Source organism: Gobio gobio, assembly GCF_949357685.1.
Source record: "Gobio gobio genome assembly, chromosome: 23".
In the NCBI taxonomy this organism is placed as follows: Eukaryota; Metazoa; Chordata; class Actinopteri; order Cypriniformes; family Gobionidae; genus Gobio; species Gobio gobio.
In genome coordinates this window covers 43,328,995-43,354,334 of record NC_137119.1, presented here as the reverse complement: position 1 = coordinate 43,354,334, position 25,340 = coordinate 43,328,995, and the positions used below count along the sequence as shown (strand labels likewise).

Here is a 25,340-nt window from a genome sequence, read left to right as displayed (position 1 = left end):
CACTATTATTATTTTTCCAGCCACAAAACGACTGTAATTTGCCTCTTTGCATTGGAATTCTCTATTTTAACCTTAATTACTACACTAATTGTAATATAAATAATACAAATATTAGAGGAAAAATGTTTTAAGTGGTCATTAATGGACCATACTTATTGCACAAATAATAATTAGTACCAAAAGATCTCCTCAAAATATTCAATAAATATTATTGAACTAAAATATAGGCTATTTATTTAAAAAATAGTTAAGGTGTGTGGTCACATTTGACCATCAATGAGTATGAGTGTGAGCAATTAGTAAGAGGGATGAATACAAGAAAAATGAAGTCTGACGAAATTAATGATGAACACTAATATATTCACATAGAAATTTCAATATAAACTTCTTTCAAAAACATTAATGACATGTCTGTTTCTTGTGTTCCCTCTGGTGCTGCTCAAACATGACCGAAATAGTTTTTTGAGGGGCATTTTTTCAATTAAATTAACGGAGTGTCTATTCACACCAAGTGCAAATAGCGTGCCTTGTTGGCAAGTGCTATTCGCACTAGCTCCGCCTAACAATGCCTTAAAAAAACGCTCATAATTCAATGTTTTCAGTGGCGCTATCAGTAAAGCGTATGGCTAATGGGTCATTGTTTGGATGCGATCGACCCAGGTTGGAATCCGCCTTTTGCAGAGCTCGCTCTTCTCTCTTTTCTCATCACAAATCACATCGGAAAGGCATTTGCGCTCAATAAAAATTAATAAAATGTTCTAAATGTGAAATTAAAGTGCCTGACAAAATGTTTCATAATAATAAAAGCATTTATTGGGGAAGGTTAGCGGTCAGTCGATTGTCCATTTAAGGCGGCATCCATTTAATAATTTTAATACATATAATAATTTCCACTCTGCTATTATTGCATCCTGTTTATGTACAACAATACTGAGGTGCAAATAGTGTGTATCTGTCAAAAATAAAGTATAAATTACATGTAATTATTATTTACACTGCAAAGAACTGCTACTTTTACATGGTGTAAATATCACTATATTCACTTAGTAAATATCATCTGCTATTTGCACTTGGTGTAAATAGCCACTGCTTTAGTTAATTTGTAATGCATACATTAAGCATTTCTCTAAAATATCAAATTTTTAGTCGACTAAGACTAAACTAAAACAACTCAGAAGACTAAAATATGACCTGAAATAAATGTCATTTTAGTCAAAAGACTGTGAATAAAACTAAATCCTGTTTAGATAATTCATAACTTAATTGGAGTAAGGAACCAACAATTTATAGAAATAAAAAAATATTTAACACTTTAAAAACAATCTAATTTATTCTCGATTTTAAAATCAACATACACTATAAATTCAATACTTTAGGAATCTGAACACTTTATATGTTTTAAAAAGTTAAATTGTAAATTGATATTGAATCAGCCAAACCAAATATGTATTTACCAAACAATATGACAAGTTACTATAAAATATCTTTTAATAGCACTCATAAAATGTACAACAATACTGAGGTGCAAACAGTGTGCATCTGTCAAAATAAAGTATAAATGACATGTAATTATTATTTACACATATTGCAAAGAACTGCTACTTTTACATGGCGTAAATAAAAAATATCACTATTTTCACTTAGTGTAAATATCATCTATCGCTACGAAAATATTTTATTTTATGTAAATAGAATCTAGTTGAATCTATTAATGTACTATATTTTAGTTCAATACTGTTTTTATTTAATATTTTATATTTTCAGGGGATTTTATGGTACTAAATTCTATTTATGCTGTAGTTATAATCCGTTTATTCACTTTTTGAGCATGGACCCGAAAACAAATTTTCCAACTCAAATCACATAAATCTTGACTGCTTTGAATCACAGACTGAAGTTTGATCTCTTTTTAAAGACGACACTTGTAAGATTATTGCTGAAGTTAAAAAAGTTTTAAAAAGATTACTTTAAAAAAGTTACAGAATTTTGCGTTTATTATGAAAAATTCACATTTCTATATGAAATATATATTTTCCTCTAAAACTGTGAGGATATCAAAGCAATAAATCTAAACAAGTTTGAGGTTGATATCTCCAAAAATGAGCTTTCAGTCAGAGTTTGTTTGGGTGCAGTACCAAACGCTTCCACTAGGGAAATTCATCTGCCATTAGTTTCCAATGCGAGAACAACACAAGTGTGACCATTTAACCTTTTCGAATCATGCCCATGATTTGTATTGTGTTCACACAGCAAGAGCCAAAACCTTTACCTAGTTTCGTACCAGTAAGAAGAAGAAGAAAAAACGGTCAAAAATGGCCGTAGAGCACCAGAGGATTATTTTTTTTTTCTTTCTCTCTTTTTATATGAACATGTTAAAAAATAAATAATAATAATAATAACAGGAAGAAAATATATATGTACCTAAATCATATATACCTACATACATACAATACAATTAAAAATACCAAATAAAAAAGAACATACACTTCTCTATACACACTTCCAAAATTATTATAAATAATTAAGTACTTCAAAAGGAAAAACAAAACAATTTCCCATGTTCAAAAAGGAGTAGGAAGAAGTTAAAAAAAAAGTTTCTAGTCCTACCCCCCCCATCTCTATTTTTCCCTTAATTAAAAACAAATAGAATCGTTGCTTTACATATTTACATAAACATACTATATATCTACTTCCAGTGCTTATATTCACATAATATTACACAGACGCATACATTCATAACTACAGTACGTATACACATTTCCATCATCTTCTTTTCCATTTATCTATATTACACCCAATAAAAACCCAACCAAACTAGACTTTTTATTAGGGCTGTCAAAAGATTAATCGTGATTAATCGCATCCAAAATAAAAGTTTGTGTTTACATAATATATGTGTGTGTACTCTGTTAATTATTATTTATATATAAATACACACACATTCATGTATATATTTAAGAAATATTTGCATGTATATACATTTATATAATCTATAATATATATACATATAAATGTTTTATATATTAAAATTATATTTTTTTTCTTAAATATATACATGAATGTGTGTGTATTTATATATACATAATAATTAACAGAGTACACACACATATTTTATGTAAACACAAACTTTTATTTTGGATGCGATTAATCGCGATTAATCTTTTGACAGCCCTACTTTTTATATAATCCCAAAAACATACGGTCAGTATACGATACTAACACCTTAATTCCTTTTCATATCCCTTGAATATTTTCATTTTAAATATTCTCTTAAAATTACTCATTGTTGTACATGTTTTCATACAGTTATTCCATAAATGAACTCCTTTGGTTGTAATGCAGTGATTCTTAACATTTGTTCATTTGTAATACCAAATGTCCTCTCAGATAGTACTTGCTCTCTCTCATTTGAAACAACCCTTGAATACTTTTTTATAATTGTGATTATATATTTTATACATCATTTGTGCAGTTTTAAGTACTACTAAATCTCTGAATTTTAGTGCTTTTATTTTGATGAAAAGTGGATTAGTTGGTGCTCTATAAGTAGTTTTACAATTCTTAAGGCTCTCTTTTGAAGTATATAGATTGAGGGCCCTATCTTGCACCCAGCGCAATTGACTTTGTACACCGACGCATGTGTCATTCCTATTTTGCACCCGCGCAAAGCGCACTTTTCCCTCCACAGAATCACGTCGCTAAACTAGTGAATGAACTTGCGCTCCCTGGGCGGTTCAGCGCAAAAAAGGAGGCGTGTTCCGGCGCAAACAATCCCTGGTGCTATTTTGCTGTTCCATTAAACAATTGCGCCACTGACCAGAAAAAACCTAGTCTAAAGTCAGTGGCGCGTTGCGCGTTGTTCATTATATTTTAAGGGCGCATGCTTGACCATAATGTAGCCTATAGCGTGCACAACGCGCATACACTTTGCTCATGTAATCTACACAGATGCAACAGTTATTTTTGCAAATCATAAATTGTTACACTAAAAAAATATTAACACATGAGATGACGGAAATCATTGTGGTGTGCCACGAAGATGTGGAAAAATAGGCATAAATCTAGCTTACAAATGATTCAGGCTAATTGTAATAATTAAGGATAAGACCTGTTTGCCCAATAGTGGCAAGACATATATGTATATAAGGACATCTGACAAATTGGTTTGTCCGTCAAGAACCAGGAAAAAAAATCGACTGAAAAACTGAAAAAACTGAAAGACTGAAAAAAAAAAAGACTGTGAAATCACCTTTACCATAATGTACAACATTACAACTTCACTTCTCTGTCTTTCACTGCTCTTACAAGAACATCAGTCTCCTCGGCTGTGAACCGCTCCTGGCGTGCGCCTGGTAAATACGCCATAATAATAGCAATCCATAATGGAACTTGCGCACCTGCTTTTAAAGGGAATGTTGGATGACGCTCTGATTGGTTTATTCACGTTACGCCCAAACCACACCTATGAATAATGAAGCTACTTCAGACCAACCCATTTTAGATTTGCGCCGGGCGCAAGAGCCATTTATCCCGCCGGGAAAATAGCAACAGCGCCGAGACCCGCCCACAAAGTTACTTGCGGTTCGCGCTTTGACACTTGCGTTTCAGATCGTTAAAATAGGGCCCTTAGTGTTCGTTTTGTATGTGTGTCCCCACACCTCCAAACAATAAGTAATATTTGGAAGTATGAAGGAACAATACAAAAATTTAAAGCTACACTGTGTGATATTTTCCCCCATCTAGTGGTGAACTTGTATATGGCCATCCAGTGAATATTAGTTTCTGTTCCTCTCAATTCCGATTTGGTTTTAACTCCTACGGTGGCCGATTTAGTCCAAGATTAACATGGCTTCCAGCTCGACCTCGTCCACATTGGACACGGTGCCATCGAGTGTTAAAACGCCAAAGGCCAAGCTTGAATTTACGGGTATGTCCCTCTTTGGCTAATGTACTTTCAAGATGGAGGGGCAACATGGCGACCCGCATTCAAACCCCTCACCCGTATGTGTTTACAATGGCATATTATAAACTTACGAGAATACTTTATTACTTGAAAGAAGTAAATATACATTAATAAACACATATATTTCTGAAAGAACTAACTGTTTTTAGCTAAGAATAAACTAAAAAAGTTACACAGTGTAGCTTTAAGGCTCTCTTTTGAAGTATAAATATAGATTTAGTGTTTGTTTTGTATGTGTCCCCACACCTCCAAACAATAAGTAATATATGGAAGTATCATAGCCTGGATGCCAGCCGAACTTAGCCCCGCCCACAACATTTTTACTCGGGCAGTTCGGTCTGGACTTGATCCGTAGAGAAGTAATTAAGCCCGGACAGAAACTGTTCGGACCAATGAAATTGTCAGGGCGGGCTTTAGACGATGATGGACAGATGATAAACAGTAACGTCATCATCCACGTCATCAAAGGCGCTTGGGTTGAGTTTGTTCTAATCCTAAATGGAGAACTTGTTCGTATATGCATTCACCTTTACTATTTCTCTCAGAAATTTCGATCGTGTTGGTAAGTACTCTGTGTATCCTTAAATTCTTTTTTTACAACACCGGCAAACATCGTTTACACTCATCTTTTTCTTCTAACGTTAGGCTACTTATTCCAGCGTGCGTGCAGACAGGGTTGCCAAGTTTTTACAACAAAACCCGCCCAATTGCTAACGTTCCTCAAAACTAGCCAAAAACAAGCCCAATAGCTTTCCAGGGGGGTTCTCCGGGAAAAAGGCATTTGGGGGGTAAAATATGTGTTATTTTGGCAGGGCTGGCAACTAAAAATCGCATTCCTGTGTCTGTATATCACCTGGGTCGCTTTAACCCGCGGACTTGGCAACACAGTGCAGTTGAGTTCTGTTGACATTTGACAACTAATGTTATGCATCGCTCCGTTGCTCTGATTGGTTGTAGGTCTATCCAATTGAGTTTTTTTCCTGTTCGGTTGAAACACACCCCATAAACACAGCCCAACAGAGCAGATCAGACTCAAATTCTGACTAGAATTGAGTATGACGACGTCAGGCTAGAAGTATGAAGGAACAATACAAAAATTTAAACATGATAATAAAGATGTTGAGTTTTAAACCTGAACTTTGAGAAATGAAAAATGAGTGTTTTTTCTGTATCCTCTCCGTCTAGACGACGACGCTCATTGGCCTGCTCAAGACGGCTCGTCTTCTTCGGCTCGTCCGAGTTGCGCGGAAACTGGACCGTTACTCCGAGTATGGAGCGGCTGTTCTCTTCCTGCTCATGTGCACCTTCGCGCTGATCGCTCATTGGCTGGCCTGCATCTGGTACGCCATCGGGAACGTGGAGCAGAACCGCTCCATCGGCTGGCTGCATGCGCTCGGGGTCCACCTGGGCAAACAGCACAACAGCAGCAACCCCAGGTCCGGGCCCAGCATCAAGGACAAATACGTGACCGCGCTCTACTTCACCTTCAGCAGCTTGACCAGCGTGGGCTTCGGAAACGTGTCGCCCAACACCAACTCGGAGAAGATCTTCTCCATCTGCGTCATGCTGATCGGATGTGAGTATGATCCATCCTCTCACGCTCAGTCACGGGTTAGATAGAAACTTACAACGAGTTCTCTGGAGTGACCAATCACGCTTCTACGAGTCTGGCGGGTGCCAGGAGAACGGGACTTGCGTGACTGCATTGTGCCAAGTGTTAAAGGGTTAGTTCACCCAAAAATGAAAATTGTGTCATTAATGACTGACCCTCATGTGGTTGGACACCCGTCAGACCTCCGTTCATCTTCAGACACAAATGAAGATATTTTAGTGTAAATCTGATGCTCTGAAAGGCCTCCATTGGCTCAATGCACTTTACACTCTCAAGACCCTTAAAAGACACTAAAGACGTCGTTACAAAGTCCATCTCACTACAGCGGCTCTACAATAACTTTATGAAGACGAGAATAGTTTTTGTGCGCAAAAAAACCCTAAATAACGACTTACATAGTGATGACGATTTCAAAACACGGCCTCATGAAGCTTTGAAGCGTTATGAATCAGTGAGTCGAATCATGATTCGGATCGCGTGTCAAACTGCTGAAATTTGGCGATTCAAACCGCTGAATCGACTCACTGATTCATAACGCTCTGAACCGCTGAATCGACTCACTGATTCATAACGCTTCGAAGCTTCATGAGGCCGTGTTTTGAAATCGTCATCACTATAAAAGTCGTTATTTAGGGTATTTTTGCGCACAAAAACTATTCTCGTCGCTTCATAAAGTTATTGTAGAGCCGCTGTAGTGAGATGGACTTTGTAACGACGTCTTTAGTGTCTTTTAAGGGTCTTGAGAGTGTAAAGTTGAGCCAATGGAGGCCTTTCAGAGCATCAGATTTACACTAAAATATCTTCATTTGTGTCTGAAGATGAACGGAGGTCTGACGGGTGTCCAACCACATGAGGGGAAGTCATTAATGACACAATTTACATTTTTGGGTGAACTAACCCTTTAAGTTTGGTGGAGGGGGGATTATGGGGTAGGGTTGGCCCCAGTGTTAATTTTGACAGCAAATTTTGATTTAGTTTTAGTCATGGTCTTTTGACTAAAATGCCATTTAGTTTGAGTCTAATTGTTTTTAGTTTTAGTCTAGTTTTAGTCGACTAAAATCTAATGCGTTTAGTTAAATTGTAATACATTAAGCATTTAAGCATCACATCACTTGAACTGACATTTTCACATCATTTTGTTTTTGACATTAAAAATACACGAAAGAGCTCAATTCACTTTTGTGTTTGTTTTTTAAAAACAGCTATATAGTTTTTAAAACTTTGTATTTCTGTTTTAGTCAGTAGGCCATATCAGGTTAAGCTAAAGCTTCAAATAAGTTTGTTTATTTATTTTTTTAATTTCAAGTAATGATTATTTTTAATGGTTTTAGTGAACTATTATAACCCTGATACTTTATTGAATATGTGTCAAATACTGGTCTTTCCTCCTGACTATGAATTAAATGGGAATTAAATTAAATACAGTTTATTGTGTAACCAAAATCTAATATATAATGCGTGACTTGTAATTATAAACAAGTTCGAAATGCACCGGGACTCTTATTTTGAAATCTCGCCTTACTATTGCAGTTGCAGGAGCTCATTTAAGTTCAGATGAGGAGATAAATATGCATTGTTACAACCGTCTAAAACACATTACTATATAAACATGGTAAAGTAAACATTGTCATTATTCATCAGCATTAGTTCATAAACAATTGCCGATCATAAATGTGTGTTATTGACTGATTGAGCCGCTCTGGAGCTGGATTGGGGATGAGCCGTGTGTTTTCCAGCCGTCCAGCCTCTTCCCTAATCCACCCTCTCTAACATTTTCATCTCGTTTTTATTTGCTGACGAAAATGACAGTTGATTTTCGTCATAGTTTTTGTCATCCAACACTAGTTTTTATTTAGATATCGTCTCGTTTTCGTCAGTGAAAATTATGACGAAAATTATTCGTCAATGAAATTAACACTGGTTGGCCCCTTAGTTCCAGTGAAAGGAACTCCCAAGACATTTTGGACAATTTCATGCTCCCAACTTTGCGGGAAGAGTTTGGGGACGGCCCCTTCCTGTCCCAGCATGAGCGAGTTGGGTTCTCTGTTATAATCTCCAGTTACAATGAACTTTGTTCCAGATATTAAATGCATGTTCATCATAATAGAGTGTGTAAACATTGCGTTTTTAGATTAGCGTAATAGATCCTGTGAAAACAAATCACGCATAACAAGCCCATTACAGCCGGCCTGAGCGCTGACCTTCATCCTGAGTGTTCTTCTAGCTCCGATTAAAAACCTTCATTACTGATGCGCTTGTTTGTTATTTTTAATAGAGCTCTTTTTAGTGTGCACTATGTGTTCAAACCTCATCATGCTGATCAAACATCCTCCCTTTTAAGTTTTCGGTTAACAAATCAACCTAATGGCTCGTTTTCGAAGGTCTTGATCGCAGCAATTAATGATGAATTGCCCATTTAATATCTCTGCCGCACATATATCAGACCCCAGTGGCCGTGAAGTAATTTCCGTTTTTATGGCCGGTACAAGCATTTATCATCTGAGCTGCTGAATTACATTTTGTTAAAGGGCAAAAGTTTAAATGGACCGAATCAACATGACCTCGTGGATCCGAGACAGGATTTTTCACTGAATGAATTAGCTCATTCAAGCTGAAGTCACCAGACTGGAGACTCAGTGTTCACTGAACGACTACACACACACACACACACACACACTCATTTGCTGAAGTACATTTTATTTCTGCTCTGTTTACTGCATCTATTGAGTTTGTTTCTTTCTTTAGTGTGTTAGAATAAATCTCAAGGAATCTGGTCCAGGTGATATTTAACCGCAACATATTTAGATTTTATTTTATTTATTTATTTTTAATTCTACAATTTCTGTATTTTATGTCTTAAATCTCAAGGAATCAGATCCAGGTGATATTTAACCCCAACATTTTATTAGACTTTATTTTATAAGATTTTATTTTTGTTTTATTTTTTAATTCTGCAATTTCCGTATTTTATGTCTTAAATCTCAAGTAATCTGGTCCAGGTGATATTTAACCCCAAAATGTTTTATTTATTTATTTTATTAGATTTTTATTTTTATATTTTTATTAGATTTTATTTTTATTTTATTTATTTTATTAGATTTTATTTTTATTTATTTAAAATTTTTTATTCATTTTATTTTATTTTATTAGATTTTTTTTTTTATTAGATTTTTTTTATTTATTATTATTAGATTTTTTTTTTATTATTATTTATTTTATTTGATCAGATTTTATTTTATTAGATTTTATTTTTATTTATTTTATTTTATTTATTTCATTTTTATTCATTTTATTTTATTAGATTTTATTGTATTTATTTTTATTTTATTTATTTTATTATGTTTTATTAGATCTTATTTTATTTTATTAGATTTTATTTATTTTATTCATTTTATTTTATCCGGTTTTATTTTTATTTATTAGATTTTATTTTTATTTATTTTATTTTATTTTATTAGATTTTATTTTTATTTATTTTATTTTATTAGATTTTATTTTTATTTTATTTATTTTATTTATTTTATCAGATTTTATTTTATTTTATTAGATTTTTTTATTATTATTAGAATTAATTTTATTTTATTAGATTTTTTTTATTTAATTTAATTTATTTTATTTTATCAGAATGTATTTATTTTATTTTATTAGATTTTATTTTAATTTATTTTATTTTATTTATTTCATTTTTATTCATTTTATTTTATCAGATTTTATTGTATTTATTTTATTTTGTTTTATTAGATTTCATTTTATTTTATTAGATTTTATTTTTATTTATTTTATTTTATTAGATTTTATTTTAATTTATTTTATTTTATTTTATTTATTTCATTTTTATTCATTTTATTTTATCAGATTTTATTGTATTTATTTTATTTTGTTTTATTAGATTTCATTTTATTTTATCAGATTTTATTTTTATTTATTAGATTTTATTTTTATTTTTATTTTATTTATTTTTATTCATTTTATTTTATTAGATTTTTTAATTCTACAATTTCCGTATTGTATTTATTAAATCTCACGGAATCAGATCCAGGTGATATTTAACCCCAACATTTTATCCATTTTATTTTACATTGTGACATTATTTTCATGACAAATTCTAATTTCCGCATTGTATGTCTTTTTATTTTTTGTTGTATTTTAAAGTTTTTTGTTCCCCTATTTTTAATGGCAGCTCTAATGGCTGTAACACATCGGTTTTATACCGTATTACATTACAAATGCAGTGTTTTTCTTTATTAAAATCAGCCCAAATTAAATACAGTTCAACCAATAGTACTGAGATGAACAAATACTCCACAGATTAAATAATAAAGCATTGTTTTGTTAGGTTTGAAAATGAATGTAGCAAAAACAGGCATGCAGGAGCTAAAGAGTTTTCCTCTTATGTTCATACTGTGACTGGGATGGGCTGTTTTGACAGGTTTCTTCAGATTACGATCATTCGATCTTTCTCCACCATTTGAGCTCCAGCTGCTGCTGCTTTGTTGCTATTTGTGCATGTTTTGTCGTGTGAACGACTAGCGGCCGAGTTCAGGACGAGCTCCTGTAGTGCTGAAGATCTGTGCTGTAGAATTAGAGTGTGAAGCTGTGTCTGTGCTTCATCGTGACTCAGTTTACCCCCTCGTGTTCCCAGCGCTCATGTACGCCAGCATCTTCGGGAACGTGTCCGCCATCATCCAGCGTCTGTACTCGGGAACCGCTCGCTATCACACGCAGATGCTGCGGGTGCGAGAGTTCATCCGCTTCCATCAGATCCCCAACCCTCTGAGGCAGAGGCTGGAGGAATACTTCCAGCACGCCTGGTCCTACACCAACGGCATCGACATGAACGCCGTGAGTCTGACGCTCACTCTCACACACACACACACACACACACACACACACACACACACACACACACACACACACACACACACACACACACACACACACACACACACACACACACACACACACACACACACACACACTCACACACACACACACACACACACACACACACACTCACACACACACACACACACACTCTCACACACACACACACACACACACACACACACACACACACACACACACACACACACACACACACACACACTGTTCACATGTTCATCTCTCTTCAGTGAATAAGAACACATCCATCCATCTATACATTCATCCATCCATACACCCATCTATACATCCATACACCCATCTATACATCCATCCATCCATACACCCATCTATACATCCATCTATACATCCATCCATCCATACACCCATCTATACATCCATACATCCATCTATACATACATCCATCCATACATCCATCTATACATCCTTACATCCATCTATACATCCATACATCCATCTATACATACATCCATCCATACATCCATCTATACATCCTTACATCCATCTATACATCCATACACCCATCTATACATCCATCTATACATACATCCATCCATACACCCATCTATACATCCATACATCCATCTATACATACATACATCCATACACCCATCTATACATCCATACATCCATCTATACATTCATCCATCCATCCAACCACCCATCTATACATCCATACATCTATACATCCATCTATACATTCATCCATCCAACCACCCATCTATACATCCATCTATACATTCATACATCTATACATTCATACATCTATACATCCATCTATACATTCATCCATCCATACATCCATCCATCCAACCACCCATCTATACATCCATACATCTATACATCCATCTATACATTCATCCATCCAACCACCCATCTATACATACATCTATACATTCATCCATCTATACATTCATCCATCCAACCACCCATCTATACATCCATCTATACATCCATCTATACATTCATCTATACATTCATCCATCCAAACACCCATCTATACATCCATCTATACATCCATCTATAAATCCATCTATACATTCATCCATCCAACCACCCATCTATACATCCATCTATACATTCATACATCTGTACATTCATACATCTATACATTCATCCATCCAACCACCCATCTATACATCCATCTATACATTCATACATCTATACATTCATACATCTTTACATTCATCCATCCAACCAACCACCCATCTATACATCCATCTATACATCTATACATCCATCTATACATTCATCCATCCAACCACCCATCTATACATCCATCTATACATTCATACATCTATACATTCATCCATCCAACCACCCATCTATACATCCATCTATACATTCATACATCTATACATTCATACATCTATACATTCATCCATCCAACCACCCATCTATACATCCATCTATACATTCATACATCTATACATTAATCCATCCAATCACCCATCTATACATTCATACATCTATACATTCATCCATCCAACCACCCATCTATACATCCATCTATACATTCATACATCTACACATTCATTCATCCATCCAACCACCCATCTATACATCCATACATCTATACATCCATCTATACATTCATACATCTATACATTCATCCATCCAACCACCCATCTATACATCCATCTATACATTCATCCATCTATCCAACCACCCATCTATACATCCATCCATACATCCATCTATCCAACCACCCATCTATACATTCATCCATCCATACATACATCTATCCAACCACCCATCTATACATCCATCTATACATTCATACATCCATCCAACCACCCATCTATACATCCATCTATACATTCATACATCCATCCATACATCCATCTATCCAACCACCCATCTATACATTCATCCATCCATACATCCATCTATCCAACCACCCATCTATACATCCATCTATACATTCATACATCCATCCATACATCCATCTATCCAACCATCCATCTATACATTCATACATCCAACCACCCATCTATACATCCATACATCTATACATCCATCTATACATTCATACATTTATACATCTATACATCCATCTATACATTCATACATTTATACATTCATACATCTATACAACCATACATCTATACATCCAAACATCTATACATCCATCTATACATTCATCCATCCAACCACCCATCTATACATTCATACATCCAACCACCCATCTATACATCCATCTATACATTCATCCATCTATACATCCATCCATCTATGCATCCATCTATCCAACCACCCATCTATACATTCATACATCCATCTATCCAACCACCCATCTATACATCCATCCATACATCCATCTATCCAACCATCCATCTATACATTCATCCATCTATACATTAATCCATCCATACATCTATCCAACCAACCACCCATCTATACATTCATCCATCCATACATCCATCTATACATTCATCCATCCATACATCATCTATCCAACCACCCATCTATACATTCATCCATCCATCTATACATCCATCTATTCAACCATCCATCTATACATTCATCCATCTATACATTAATCCATCCATACATCTATCCAACCAACCACCCATCTATACATCCATACATCTATACATCCATCTATACATTCATACATTTATACATCTATACATCCATCTATACATTCATACATTTATACATTCATACATCTATACAACCATACATCTATACATCCAAACATCTATACATCCATCTATACATTCATCCATCCAACCACCCATCTATACATTCATACATCCAACCACCCATCTATACATCCATCTATACATTCATCCATCTATACATCCATCCATCTATGCATCCATCTATCCAACCACCCATCTATACATTCATACATCCATCTATCCAACCACCCATCTATACATCCATCCATACATCCATCTATCCAACCATCCATCTATACATTCATCCATCTATACATTAATCCATCCATACATCTATCCAACCAACCACCCATCTATACATTCATCCATCCATACATCCATCTATACATTCATCCATCCATACATCCATCTATCCAACCACCCATCTATACATTCATCCATCCATCTATACATCCATCTATTCAACCATCCATCCATACATCCACCCATCCATCTATACATTCATCCATCCATACATCCATCTATACATTCATCCATCCATACATCTATCCAACCACCCATCTATACATCCATCCATACATCCATCTATCCAACCATCCATCTATACATTCATCCATCCATATATCCATCTATACATTAATCCATCCATACATCCATCTATCCAACCACCCATCTATACATCCATCCATCTATCAACCATCTATACATCCATCTATCCAACCATCCATCTATACATCCATCCATCCATCTCTACATTCATCCATCCATACATCCATCTATCCAACCACCCATCTATACATCCATCCATCCATCTATCCAACCACCCATCTATACATCCATCTATCCAACCATCCATACATCCATCTATCCAACCACCCATCTATACATCCATCCATCCATCCATCCAACCATCTATACATTCATCCATCCATACATCTATCCAACCACCCATCTATACATTCATCCATCCATACATCCATCTATCCAACCACCCATCTATACATCCATCTATCCAACCATCTATACATCCATCCATCCATCCATCTATCCAACCATCCATCTATACATACATCCATCCATCCATCTATACATCCATCCATCCATCCATACATCCATCTATCCAACCATCCATCTATACATCTATCCATCCATCTATACATCCATCCATCCATCCATACATCCATCTATCCAACCATCCATCTATACATCTATCCATCCATCTATACATCCATCCATCCATCCATCCATCTATACATCCATCCATCTATCCAACCATCCATCCATCTATACATCCATCCATCCATCCATCTATACATCCATCCATACATCCATCTATCCAACCATCCATCCATCTATACATCCATCCATCCATCCATCTATACATCCATCTATCCAACCATCCAACCATGCATCTATACATCCATCCATCCATCCATCCATCTATACATCCATCTATCCAACCATCCAACCACCCATCTATACATCCATCTATCCAACCATCTATACATCCATCCATCCATCCATCCATCTATCCAACCATCCATCTATACATACATCCATCCATCCATCTATACATCCATCCATACATCCATACATCCATCTATCCAACCATCCATCTATACATCTATCCATGCATCTATACATCCATCCATCCATCTATCCAACCACCCATCTATACATCCATCCATCTATCCAACCATCCATCCATCCATCTATACATCCATCCATCCATCCATCCATCCATCTATACATCCATCCATCTATCCAACCATCCATCCATCTATACATCCATCCATCCATCCATCTATACATCCATCCATACATCCATCTATCCAACCATCCATCCATCTATACATCCATCCATCCATCCATCTATACATCCATCTATCCAACCATCCAACCATGCATCTATACATCCATCCATCCATCTATCCAACCATCCATCCTTTCAGTTTTCTTCAGGAACCGTCATGTCACAATATTCCTCATTATAATAATTAATGCGCAGAATAAAGGGGCGGAGCTTGGTTAAGTTAGTTAGTCGTGTGAAACTGCCGGTTATGGTGAGGGGTGGGACATTTCCGAAACACCAATCACAAAACACCGCTCCAGCCGACCAATCAGAGCACTGTGCTTTCCAGAAGGCGGGGCTTCACAGAGACAGGAAGTAAACAGAGTTACTGACAGACTGGGAAGCGAGGAGCCGCAACACTGGAGGATATGAGGAATAATCAACATTACTGCTCTAGTGGAGACAGAAAACACATCAAGGCTGTAACAAGTCTTGAATCCAAAGCTTTTTATTTATTTAAAGAAATTAAATAATTAAAGGAATAAAAGGAAACAAAGAAGAAATAAGAATGGTAAAAGAAGTTCTAGGTCTAATTATAGCCTTTATAGTTTAGTAATCCATTTAAACCCTTTGCAAATAATATTTAATTTGAAAATATGCGCACATTCACTCTTGTGTCTGTCAAAATTGCATGTTTCTGTCTCCACATTAGTTATGAATGACATCCTATAAATGCATATTTCAATTCAAAATGGTGTAGAATAGCATCACTATATATGTTACTGTCTGTCGTAACACAGTTGTGAAATATGAAATGTTTAACTGTATATCTTACCACGCACTCTTTCACTGTAAAAACTAAAAGCTTCACACTCATCCTCAGTGAACATCAAGCCCCGCCTCCTTTGATCTGATTGGCCATCATTCTGGAGATGCGGTGCGTAATGGAGATGAAGAAATATCAAATATTGGGGGATGATTTGGCCATGTCCAGTTATTGGGCGGGGCTTGTCCCCTCGATGCCTATGGCGGTTCCGGCTGTAAAAGGGCGTGATAAAGTGCGATCTCATGAATATGCATCATCTATAATGAGTTAATTTAGCAGCCGTCCTCTCCTTCCTCTGCCATCACCAGCCCAAACGCATTGAAGGACAGGAAACAAACGAGCCTCCTCCGCCAGCTCTGCTCATTATGGGCAGTGGAGCGATCTGATTGGACAGTCAGAGCGTTATGAATGCTGAGCTGCGGAGTGTAATTCCCTTTTTTAATCGATTTTGTCTTCAAACTATTATTTACAAGATATTAAAACTAAACCACCAGCTCTGAGAGGAACCACAGCATTAAACACAACAAGAGCTTGAACACACAACAAGAGTTTGTGTACCTAGCATCTCTTATGAGTATATTCATCCATCCATCCATCCATCCATCTATATCTGTCTGTCATTCTATCCATCCATCCATCCATCCATCTGTATCTGTCTGTCGTTCTATCCATCCATCCTTCATCCATCATCTATCCATCCATCCATCATCCATCCATCCATCCATCCAACTGTATCTGTCTGTCATTCTATCCATCCATCCATCCTTCCATCTGTATCTGTCTGTCGTTCTATCCATCCATCCTTCATCCATCATCCATCCATCCATCCATCCTTCCATCTGTATCTGTCTGTCGTTCTATCCATCCATCCTTCATCCATCATCTATCCATCCATCCATCATCCATCCATCCATCCATCCAACTGTATCTGTCTGTCATTCTATCCATCCATCCATCCTTCCATCTGTATCTGTCTGTCGTTCTATCCATCCATCCTTCATCCATCATCCATCCATCCATCCATCCTTCCATCTGTATCTGTCTGTCGTTCTATCCATCCATCCTTCATCCATCATCTATCCATCCATCCATCATCCATCCATCCATCCATCCATCCAACTGTATCTGTCTGTCATTCTCTCCATCCATCCATCCTTCCATCTGTATCTGTCTGTCGTTCTATCCATCCATCCTTCATCCATCATCCATCCATCCATCCATCCTTCCATCTGTATCTGTCTGTCGTTCTATCCATCCATCCTTCATCCATCATCTATCCATCCATCCTTCCATCCATCCATCTATCAATCCATCCATCCTTCCATCCATCTATGTCAATTATCTATCCATCCATCCATTCATCATCTATCTATCATCCATCCATCCATTCATGTTTGTCTGTCTCTCCGTCCGTCCGTCCGTCAATCATCTATCTATCTATCTATCTATCTATCTATCTATCTATCTATCTATCTATCTATCTATCTATCTATCTATCTATCTATCTATCTATCTATCTATCTATCTATCTATCTATCTATCTATCTATCCATCCATCCATCCATCCATCCATCCATCCATCCATCCATCCAACCAACTTTTTAATCTATCTATCTATCGATCTATCGATCTATCGATCTATCTATCTATCTATCTATCTATCTATCCATCCATCCATCCATCCATCCATCCATCCATCCATCCATCCATCCATCCATCCATCCATCCAACTTTTTAATCTATCTATCTATCTATCTATCTATCTATCTATCTATCTATCTATCTATCTATCTATCTATCTATCTATCTATCTATCTATCTATCTATCTATCTATCTATCTATCTATCTATCTATCTATCTATCTTTCCATCCATCCATCCATCCATCCATCTCCAGATTTATACAGTTATACAAATATTTAGAGTTGTAGAGGAGTGCTTTACAGTGGTGTGTGTGTGTGTGTGTGTGTGTGTGTGTGTGTGTGTGTGTCCGATCAGGTGCTGAAGGGTTTCCCGGAGTGCCTCCAGGCCGACATCTGTCTCCATCTGAACCGCACGCTCCTCCAGAACTGTAAGGCGTTCAGGGGCTCCAGTAAAGGCTGCCTGCGGGCGCTGGCCATGAAGTTCAAGACCACCCACGCCCCTCCAGGAGACACTCTGGTGCACGCCGGAGACGTGCTGACGGCGCTCTACTTCATCTCCCGCGGCTCCATCGAGATCCTGCGCGGGGACGTCGTGGTGGCCATCTTAGGTAGGCCTGCGTGTGGATCCCCTTTACAGGCTTTCTCAGTCGCTCATTTCTCCAATCATCCTCAACATTTGAAAAACAGCAAGTGCATTTCTCAAAACAATTCGTACAAATAGCAAAACACCATAACACCTGCAAAAGCCAGTCTCTTGCTCAAAATCCTTAAATATTATGGATATTTTTCTTACACACACCCAATGATTTATTTCAGAAGACCTTTATTAAAGGGTTAGTTAGCCCAAAAATGTAAATTGTGTCATTAATGACTGACCCTCATGTGGTTGGACACCCGTCAGACCTCCGTTCATCTTCAGACACAAATGAAGATATTTTAGTGTAAATCTGATGCTCTGAAAGGCCTCCATTAGCTCAACTTTACACTCTCAAGACCCTTAAAAGACACTAAAGACGTCGTTACAAAGTCCATCTCACTACAGCGGCTCTACAATAACTTTTGCTGCGTCCCAATTCGCATACTATCCGTACTAAATAGTATTCGAAAAAAGAATTAGTATGTCCCAAATCTTAGTATGTTGAAAAAAGTATTCCAAAGATTCCCGGATGGTTTACTATTTCCGGTCAGAATCCGAAGTGCAGATTGATGCGCACTCTAACGGCTGATATTGCCCACAACCCATTGCGAGATGGACGAGGATTCGATTAGAACTACAAACGCGGATAAAAAGTGTTTAAAAAACTACAAACATGAAGGTTACGCGAGTCTGACGGTTAAGTGGAGAGGATTAGATAAAGTGGTTTGAGTGAGCAATTATCAGTATTTAACCTGACGAAAATATATTTATTCAATATTATCCACATTATATTTCTCCTTCAGCAGCATTGAGAACTTTTGTAATGATACGTTTGACCATTAACTTTGCAAACACAAGAGAAGAGTCTCTGCATTAAAGACCCACGAAAGGCAGATCAACGAGGACTACATTTCTCTCCGATACGGTAGGAAATTAAATGTAAAGTGGGGGATTTGAACTGTGACGATGATTGACAGTTTAAGCGGTGACGGGACGCACGTAACAGAGTCCGTTAAAGATGACGAAGTAGTATGTCCCAAAGCTTGCATACTCTTCTGCTACACACTCAAAAGTATGTACTTTTTCTTCACAAAAAGAGTACATACTTTTAGGACGTAGTATAAGTAGGCGAATTGGGATGCAGCCTTTATGAAGAGACGAGAATAGTTTTTGTGCGCAAAAAAACCCTAAATAACGACTTATATAGTGATGACGATTTCAAAACACGGAATCATGAAGCTTCGAAGCGTTATGAATCAGTGAGTCGAATCATGATTCGGATCGCGTGTCAAACTGCTGAAATTTGGCGATTCAAACCGCTGATTCGACTCACTGATTCATAACGCTCTGAACCGCTGATTCGACTCACTGATTTATAACGCTCTGAGCCGCTGAATCGACTCACTGATTCATAACGCTCTGAACCGCTGAATCGACTCACTGATTCATAACGCTCTGAACCGCTGAATCGACTCACTGATTCATAACGCTCTGAACCGCTGAATCGACTCACTGATTCATAACGCTTCAAGCTTCATGAGGCCGTGTTTTGAAATCGGTCATCACTATATTAGTCGTTATTTAGGGTTTTTTGCGCACAAAAACTATTCTCGTCTCTTCATAAAGTTATTGTAGAGCCGCTGTAGTGAGATGGACTTTGTATCGACGTCTTTAGTGCCTTTTAAGGGTCTTGAGAGTGTAAAGTTGAGCCAATGGAGGCCTTTCAGAGCATCAGATTTACACTAAAATATCTTCATTTGTGTCTGAAGATGAACGGAGGTCTGACGGGTGTCCAACCACATGAGGCTCAGTCATTAATGACACAATTTACATTTTTGGGTGAACTAACCCTTTAACCCCCGGAGTCATATGGGGCACTTTTATGATGGATGGTTTTACTTTTTTGGGCTTCAAATTTTGGGCAGCTATTCACTGCCATTATAAAGCTTGGGAGAGCCTATTTAACTCTAATTGTATTCGTCTGAAAGAACAATGTCATATACACCTAAGATGACTTGAGAATGAGTAAATTATGGGATCATTTTCATTTTTGGGTGAACTATCCCTTTAAATATAGCCAATTTAAGTTTGGAAACAATATTATTTATAATGTCACCCTTACTATTTATCTAACAGTTTTTAATGTTTTTCATACATTAAAAAAATTACAGTTTTTCTCAGTCGCTTTGGTACATTTCTCGAATCATCCTCGACATTTGCAAAACAGTAAGTGCATTTCTCAAAACAATTCGTACAAATAGCAAAACACCATGGATGACCTGCAAAAGCCAGTCTCTTGCTCAAAATCCTCAGTTCATCTCTCAGAAGTAAATATCTGTGTCAATGAACATGTCAGTGCCGTCAGAATGACCAGTCCTTGTGTCATTGTGTACGGATAAGACAGTCAAATTGCTTAGTCATAATATTGTCAATATAACTGTTCTCTGGAGGGATGTTCTGATGTAAATATGGCTAAAGTTTTGATGACAGTTATTGTAAATTGTAGGTTACACCTCAGTGTATGTGGGAGTTTGAATGCAAGAGACTGGACAAGATTCACATTTATGCTTTTACTGTTTGTACTGTAATTTGTTGACAGACCATATCATTGCGATACAGAAAGGAAAAGACAGCACTGCATAGCACAAAGAGGAAAAACCCCAGAAAAACAAAAGTAGAAATGTGAACGTCTAACGGAAATGTATAGAAATATGCTTGACATTTTATGACAACTTGTTCAACCATTTTGCATGTAAAGACTTCTGCTATGAACTAATGCCTAAATGTTGTGGGGGTGAGACTATTCAACAGAGACACATTATAATACATCCTGATCAACATGACATAAGCAGCTGATAATGTAGGAAACAGCAGAGAATTGCACATAATCACTTGCATGGATGTACACAAGCATTTGCAACTTGTTCAAAGAAATGAGAAACTGCGTGACACATGATGTGAAGATTGAACAGGTCGCTTTGAGAATTTCAATTCTGATCTGAGAAATGTACCAAAGCGACTGAGAAAAACTGTAAATGCTGTTGATCTGCAGGCTCAGTTTGACTGGTTCTGTCTGTCCTCCAGCGCCCCCTACAGGACAGCATCTGTCTGTGTGAACCTTCACTCACCCTCAGGACTCTCCTGTGTCACTTTTTCTTCTGTGGAAAACAGAAGCAGACGTTGAGCAGAATGAATGTCACTGCGCTGTGAAAACTAATAATGACTAATGACTGTCAATCAAAGAGGATAAAAAACACTCCATCAAACAGTTCATGTCCAAATCTCCTGAAGTCAAACAGCTGAAATATGGACAAACAACAACAAATAAATAAATAAATAAATAGATGATAGATAGATAGATAGATAGATAGATAGATAGATAGATAGATAGATAGATAGATAGATAGATAGATAGATAGATAGATAGATAGATAGATAGATAGATAGATAGATAGATAGATAGATAGATAGATAGATAGATAGATAGATAGATAGATAGATAGATAGATAGATAGATAGAATGACAGAAGGATAGATAGATAGATAGATAGATAGATAGATAGATAGATAGATAGATAGATAGATAGATAGATAGATAGATAGATAGATAGATAGATAGATAGATAGATAGATAGATAGATAGAATGACAGAAGGATAGATAGATAGATAGATAGATAGATAGATAGATAGATAGATAGATAGAATGATAGATAGATAGATAGATAGATAGATAGATAGATAGATAGATAGATAGATAGATAGATAGATAGATAGATAGATAGATAGATAGATAGATAGATAGATAGATAGATAGATAGAATGACAGAAGGATAGATAGATAGATAGATAGATAGATAGATAGATAGATAGATAGATAGATAGATAGATAGATAGATAGATAGATAGATAGATAGATAGATAGATAGATAGATAGATAGATAGATAGATAGATAGATAGAATGACAGAAGGATAGATAGATAGATAGATAGATAGATAGATAGATAGATAGATAGATAGATAGATAGATAGATAGATAGATAGATAGATAGATAGATAGATAGATAGATAGATAGATAGATAGATAGATAGATAGATAGATAGATAGATAGATAGATAGATAGATAGATAGAAGGATAGATAGATAGATAGATAGATAGATAGATAGATAGATAGATAGATAGATAGATAGATAGATAGATAGATAGATAGATAGATAGATAGAATGACAGAAGGATAGATAGATAGATAGATAGATAGATAGATAGATAGATAGATAGATAGATAGATAGATAGATAGATAGATAGATAGATAGATAGATAGATAGATAGATAGATAGAAGGATAGATAGATAGATAGATAGATAGATAGATAGATAGATAGATAGATAGATAGATAGATAGATAGATAGATAGATAGATAGATAGATAGATAGATAGATAGATAGATAGAAGGATAGATAGATAGATAGATAGATAGATAGATAGATAGATAGATAGATAGATAGATAGATAGATAGATAGATAGATAGATAGATAGATAGATAGATAGATAGATAGATAGATAGAATGACAGAAGGATAGATAGATAGATAGATAGATAGATAGATAGATAGATAGATAGATAGATAGATAGATAGATAGATAGATAGATAGATAGATAGATAGATAGATAGATAGATAGATAGATAGATAGAAGGATAGATAGATAGATAGATAGATAGATAGATAGATAGATAGATAGATAGATAGATAGATAGATAGATAGATAGATAGATAGATAGATAGATAGATAGATAGATAGATAGATAGATAGAAGGATAGATAGATAGATAGATAGATAGATAGATAGATAGATAGATAGATAGATAGATAGATAGATAGATAGATAGATAGATAGATAGATAGATAGATAGATAGAATGACAGAAGGATAGATAGATAGATAGATAGATAGATAGATAGATAGATAGATAGATAGATAGATAGATAGATAGATAGATAGATAGATAGATAGATAGATAGATAGATAGATAGATAGATAGATAGATAGATAGATAGAATGACAGAAGGATAGATAGATAGATAGATAGATAGATAGATAGATAGATAGATAGATAGATAGATAGATAGATAGATAGATAGATAGATAGATAGATAGATAGATAGATAGATAGATAGATAGATAGATAGAATGACAGAAGGATAGATAGAATGACAGAAGGATAGATAGAATGACAGAAGGATAGATAGATAGATAGATAGATAGATAGATAGATAGATAGATAGATAGATAGATAGATAGATAGATAGATAGATAGATAGATAGAATGACAGAAGGATAGATAGATAGATAGATAGATAGATAGATAGATAGATAGATAGATAGATAGATAGATAGATAGATAGATAGATAGATAGATAGATAGATAGATAGATAGATAGATAGATAGATAGATAGATAGATAGATAGATAGATAGATAGATAGAATGACAGAAGGATAGATAGATAGATAGATAGATAGATAGATAGATAGATAGATAGATAGATAGATAGATAGATAGATAGATAGATAGATAGATAGATAGAATGACAGAAGGAGAGATAGAATGATAGATGGATAGAACGACAGAAAATATAGATAGATAGATAGACAGACAGACAGACAGACAGACAGACAGACAGATAGATAGATAGATAGATAGATAGATAGATAGATAGATAGATAGATAGATAGATAGATAGATAGATAGATAGATAGATAGATAGATAGATAGATAGATAGATAGATAGATAGATAGATAGATAGATAGATAGATAGATAGATAGAACGACAGAAAATATAGATAGATAGATAGATAGATAGATAGATAGATAGATAGATAGATAGATAGATAGATAGACAGACAGACAGACAGACAGACAGACAGACAGACAGACAGACAGACAGACAGACGGATGGATGGATAGATTGAAAATAAAGTAACAGAAAATAGAGGGATAGATGTATGAGTTTGCTGTTGTTTGGATGTTTCTGACGGTGATCTGTTCATCCCAGGAAATAATGATATATTCTGTGATCTGTTCATCCCAGGGAAGAATGATATATTCTGTGATCTGTTCATCCCAGGGAAGAATTATATATTCTGTGATCTGTTCATCCCAGGGAAGAATGATATATTCTGTGATCTGTTCATCCCAGGGAAGAATGATATATTCTGTGATCTGTTCATCCCAGGGAAGAATGATATATTCTGTGATCTGTTCATCCCAGGGAAGAATGATATATTCTGTGATCTGTTCATCCCAGGGAAGAATGATATATTCTGTGATCTGTTC

At 35.7% G+C, this 25,340-nt stretch overlaps 1 protein-coding gene across 1 annotated transcript in view; it reads left to right on the top strand.

Moving 5' to 3' along the window:
- Positions 1–25,340, top strand: part of kcnh2b (potassium voltage-gated channel, subfamily H (eag-related), member 2b) — a gene marked incomplete at both ends in the record, with an annotated part of 338,495 nt that overhangs the window by 296,746 nt on the left and 16,409 nt on the right. The window contains 3 exons of the mRNA XM_079806851.1: positions 6,149–6,539; positions 11,218–11,417; positions 18,721–18,973. Coding sequence (XP_079662977.1) covers positions 6,149–6,539; positions 11,218–11,417; positions 18,721–18,973 — 844 coding nt within the window. The remainder of the gene's footprint in view (positions 1–6,148; positions 6,540–11,217; positions 11,418–18,720; positions 18,974–25,340) is intronic.